Source organism: Austrofundulus limnaeus, unplaced genomic scaffold (assembly GCF_001266775.1).
Source record: "Austrofundulus limnaeus strain Quisiro unplaced genomic scaffold, Austrofundulus_limnaeus-1.0 Scaffold75, whole genome shotgun sequence".
Lineage (NCBI taxonomy): Eukaryota > Metazoa > Chordata > Actinopteri > Cyprinodontiformes > Rivulidae > Austrofundulus > Austrofundulus limnaeus.
Genome location: NW_013952477.1, coordinates 1,882,558 through 1,887,407, shown reverse-complemented (window position 1 = coordinate 1,887,407; position 4,850 = coordinate 1,882,558). Strand labels below are relative to the sequence as shown.

Here is a 4,850-nt window from a genome sequence, read left to right as displayed (position 1 = left end):
AGATGGGGCAGAGGAGGACGGTGTTTTTACAAGTCTAGAATTGCGCGAAACTAACCATCTTAGACCCTAAATGTAACTTCTACTAGCCTTATAGAGCCTAACCCTGACCACAGACTCTAAAGTAAACCATTAACCCTGATCGCTCATGTTAACCACAGACCGTCAAGTTAACCTTTAATCGTGATCCCTCATGTTAACCTCATACATCACGCAAACCCGAAAAACCCACAGTCGGTAAGGACTAGGTCATAGTCCGACCTGAGAATGTGTTAAAAAAATCAGATGTGCTGAAACTAAGTACCAACAGTGCAGCGTGACAGACTACATTTCTAATGTATTTCTTTTTTATTATTTCCCAAGGCCAGAAGGTTGGAATTTAGAAAAATGATTTGCAATATGATTTATTTTTTATACAAAATTAAACGATTGAAAAAATAAACCCTCCCAACAGGAGGAGTTTGCATTGCAAAATCTAACAGTTTCCGCTCAATCGTCAAAGGAAGAAAACCTGAGATAAGATCTAATTCTGATATTACTCAACAGTAACAACACAGATCAACAAGTTTTTTTCTGCACATCCATCCTGCAAACGATGACTGATTTATCAAAAATAAAATAACACACACACACACACACAACAAAGCCAGAACCAGGATGCGCAGTTTCACAACGGACATCAGAGCTCGGGCTGAGTCATGGTGTTTTCACTCACCCCGCCTGCGATACGCGCTCCGTCCCCAGCTCCACCGATCACACAGATGAGAGACGTGATGACGTAAAGGCAGGCRCCGATTATGGCGCGGAAAAAGTCCTGCACAGATGAGGGGAACACGGAAGATGAAGCAACTTTATACCTCAGCATGTCAGAGTGTGTTTTCATGCTCCTGTGGAGGACTCACAGTCCAGACCCAGTGGACTACCAGGAACTGCTTGTCCAGCTCCAGCATGAAGATGACAAAGAYGATTATGGCAAAGACCATCTCACAGATGGCCACAGCAGTGTAGCCTCCGTACAAAGAGGCAGCATAGCAGATGAGGACTATCAGACTGAGGATCTGGGGAAAACAGGAGACAAGATTAGAAAAACAAAGAGAAAAAAGTTCATAACCATATTTTCAGGTCTGTCGGCAAACAGGGCTAACTTTAGCCTTTTAAARCTACAGACAACAGCTGCATTTATAAGCATTTGCTCTAAATTTAACATGAGAAAAATAATTCTATTTCGTATAGGCTTCGGGCTATCACTAGTGGGTTTATCCCTCGCGCGCAGACCAACACTGAAAACTCGTACTCCACATCCACCCACTGGGTGGGCCTCCCCCGGTCTGTATAAATAGCAGTCAGACCGGACAATCGGCTCCCTTTTTTTCTTCAAGCAACATTGAGAAGATGTACAACATTATTCGTTTGTGCCCGTCGTGGCAGACGGGTAACATCTTATCCTTCGACAACCACGAGACCTGCGAGAGATGCCTGGGACCTTGGCACACCGACCCCGCCCTGGAACCTCAGCCCACCTGTCGTCCCTGAGCTCTCCTCCCGCTGGAGGAGAGGAGGCGGAGGGTAGCCTTTTTCAAGGCTCTTATTGGACCGCCGGGTGAGTCGACCAAGTCCGGTACCCGCTTGCAGGAGGAAGCTAGCTGTGCTCAGCAAGCTAGCAGCGCTGAGCGGGAAACGAATGATCCCGCCAGCAAAGAAGACACCGGGGGAAATGGCGAGGGTGAAGACGACTCCGATGATAGCGTAAGCGGCAGTGACTCTGCCTCCGTAATGGAGAGCGCCATCCTGGAGGAAAAGCAACTGAGCGACTGCTCAGTCAACCCCGGGCTTCCAATGTCMACCACCACCCCGCTCCCAGCAGTGGGCGCGCTCCTCCTCGAGCTGCCTAGCTTGATTCAGGAGGCTGCTAGCGCTAAGGGACTTCCAGTCCCACAGCCTCCCCCGTCCCACTTGAATGAGCTGGCGGGAAGGTTTGGTTCTGCCTCAAGTCGCTGCCCRGACCCCATCTGGCCTCAGTTTCCCGCCGTGATGGACTTCCTGGCTGAAGCAGCGGCTGAGCCCGCCAAGCTGAGGGCGCCAGTCTCCACCTACGCGCCCATCACCAGGGTGGAGGGGTTTACAGAGCGGAGTTTTCCCTCTGTCCCCCCTCTGGATCCAGGTCTTGCTGAGGTGTTCGCTTACGGCATTTCCAAGCAGCTGGAGGAAACTGCCCTGCCAGAGGATCTAAAGAGYTCTCTCTGTAAGGAGGCTGACGCAATCTTGAACCTGTGCGCCACCACAGTGATTTGCTCCTCGGGGATCGCTGCCTGGGCCACCCAGATCCACCTGGCTCCATCCATGACGGAGAAGCTCCGGAAGGATCTGCTGGATGGTCCCATCACAGCTGACGGGCTGTTTGGTGCCAACGTCTACTCTCTCGTGAAGAAGTCTCAGCAGACTCAGGAGGTTTCTGAGTCTTTTCGCCACTTGGTGCGGCCTCAACCTGAACCTCGGGTCGCTGGAGGGACCGATGTGGCTGCCGTCAGCAGGAAAGATGCTCCACAGCAGCTGCAGCCTCTTCCCGCCCAGCTCCTCCGCCATCCTCATCCTCCGCTCGCCGTTTGTTCCCGGGAAGACAGCCAGCGCCCCCGCCCTCCAGCCAGAGGCCGTCAGTCTGAGCCATCCTGGTCCAGTCATCAGCAGCAGGGCCCGTGGAGAAGGCAGAACAAGAAATGACAAGTTGGGGGGAACTGTGTGAAAATGTGAAATGTTTTGAAATAAAACACGAACATCTCACTAAGCGCGAAATTCCTACAAAATCCATGTTGTCTGTCAGATCAGCTGATCTCACAGCAGCTCCATCACACACAGCGAGTCGCTCACCTCTAAAACAGCTGGTTACGAGGCGCCGCAGCTCCACATTTTCTGCACAGAGTTTTTCTGTTTCAGCAGATCAGTCTGGCTCTTCTGCGCAGTCTGATTCCAGCAGAGTTTTTTCTGAGCAGTCAGAACATCTGGATGTTCCTGCTGCCTCCTCACACACACCTCACAGAGTGCGTCATCTCTCCAGCAGCGGCCCACGCCCAAGCAGAGTCAGAACACGCTGGCTCTCTCCCGTCAGCCCAAGTGCTGCATGAAGGGTGACAGGCAGCCCTTTCTGTCCAAGCCCCCCATGGGTTCCCTCTGGAGCAGCTGCGAGGCAGGGGAYGGCGGTAGGGGCTCTAACATTGCTAGAGTCCGTGCGGACCACAGCACCACACATAAATGCACGCCCGCTTTCAGAGCGTTACTCAGAGTGGCGGCGCGCATGTTCCCTCGACAGGTGGATGGATCAGCTGATCAGCAGGGGTTACACGCTGCAGTTTGCAGGTCGCTCGCCGCCGTTCAGAGGGATTGTGGAGACGGTTCTGTCATCTCCAGAGCAGAGCGCTGCTCTCCGGTCAGAACTTCAGGAACTGAGGTTAAAAAAAGGTCATTTCCACGGTTCCCCGCGGAGAGGAAAATGCGGGGTTCTACTCCCGTTATTTTTTGGTCCCCAAAAAAACGGGAGGAGTGAGACCCATTCTGGACCTGTCTCTGTTCAACAGCTCGATCATGGAGAGGCCGYTCCACATGCTGAGAATCAGACAGGTGATGGAAAATGTTCACCAGAACGATTACGCATTTCAGGCTGTGAGTGTTTTTTGTTATGTGCGAGCAGATGCTTCATATTATGGTCTGAATGGACCCAGTGAGGCATGGACTACATCCAGCTTCGCCTTTAACCCACTAGCGATAGCCTTAAAGGGCSAAGCCTATACGAAATAGAAYGTTGGTTACGTATTGTAACCCCAGATWCTATGAGTATAGGTGCAGCCCTYTAAGCTATGGGCCTCACTGGTTCCTAATTGGCTGAAGAAAAAGTCTTTTAGGGAGTCGATTGTCCGGTCTGACTGCTATTTATACAGACCGGGGGAGGCCCACCCAGTGGGTGGGCGTGGACTACGAGTTTTCAGTGTTGAGCTGCGTGCGAGGGATAAACCCACTAGCGATAGCCTTAAAGGGCTACGCCTATACTCATAGAATCTGGCGTTACAATAAGTAACCAACGTTCTCCTCAAACACTGAACTGGACGCTAGCTGCGCAGCTATCACACACGGCTTTCAGCTTAGATCTACAGTGATCGTTTGTTCTGGTATATTTTTCCATATGAGGSAAAAAAAAGTGCATTAGAAGTGAGCTGAGAAGAGAGCATTCTTCTCAGTGCAGTAAAATGCTGCCAGTGTGCAGAAATCATAAACCCAGGCAGCCTGCAGCTCACTATCAGTCTATTCTTCATAATGCTGCTGTTGTTGCTGAGAAACTGCGTGGGCAACTTCTTTCACTCAGCTCCAACAAACTGCATGACAACTGTGAAGTGATAAACAACACTTCCACCGCCAAAACATGGAGATTAGTCAGAGACACAGAGTTGTAATCACTTTCCTGGTGAGTTACAAAGGCTGTGTGTATTTGTGAGGACAAACAGCCAAACTTTGAAGCTGATCCCTGTTTGTACGAGACTTTAGTTTGTCTTTAGGACCTGAGCTGAACCAGTTCTTAAGTGGTTTTTGGATGTCTTACATATCCAGAGAAGGTTGTGTCAATTCTTTTTTTAATCATTACAAAGTTGTCAATTTTGCATTAGAGTTATTAAGGTAGAAATATTATAGTCTTATAGTAGTGAAACAGCTAACCGTTGCCATTTTTGCACACTGATAACCAAGAAGTCTGAGTAAACAAATATTGTGGAATTGAGTGATGATTATTAAAAGCACAGTGTGTAGGATTTGTTGTTTTCAGTGACATCTAATGGTTGAGTGGTTGAATCATCCTCCCTGGTCCTCCCCCC

At 49.9% G+C, this 4,850-nt stretch overlaps 2 protein-coding genes across 3 annotated transcripts in view; one reads left to right on the top strand and one right to left on the bottom strand.

The window, feature by feature from the left end:
• Window positions 1–4,850, bottom strand: part of plp2b (proteolipid protein 2b) — a 20,983-nt gene that overhangs the window by 5,702 nt on the left and 10,431 nt on the right. For both annotated transcript variants that reach the window (XM_014010992.1, XM_014010991.1), the window contains exons 3-4: window positions 900–1,055; window positions 713–811 (exon numbers count right to left, since the gene is read on the bottom strand). In XM_014010992.1, coding sequence (XP_013866446.1) covers window positions 713–811; window positions 900–1,055 — 255 coding nt within the window. The remainder of the gene's footprint in view (window positions 1–712; window positions 812–899; window positions 1,056–4,850) is intronic.
• Window positions 1,630–2,489, top strand: LOC106519354 (uncharacterized; the record flags this gene model as incomplete). Its single annotated transcript, XM_014010990.1, is given in 1 exon segment — window positions 1,630–2,489. A coding segment is annotated over 1 exon segment (860 nt), but the record flags the coding sequence as incomplete, so codon positions are not given.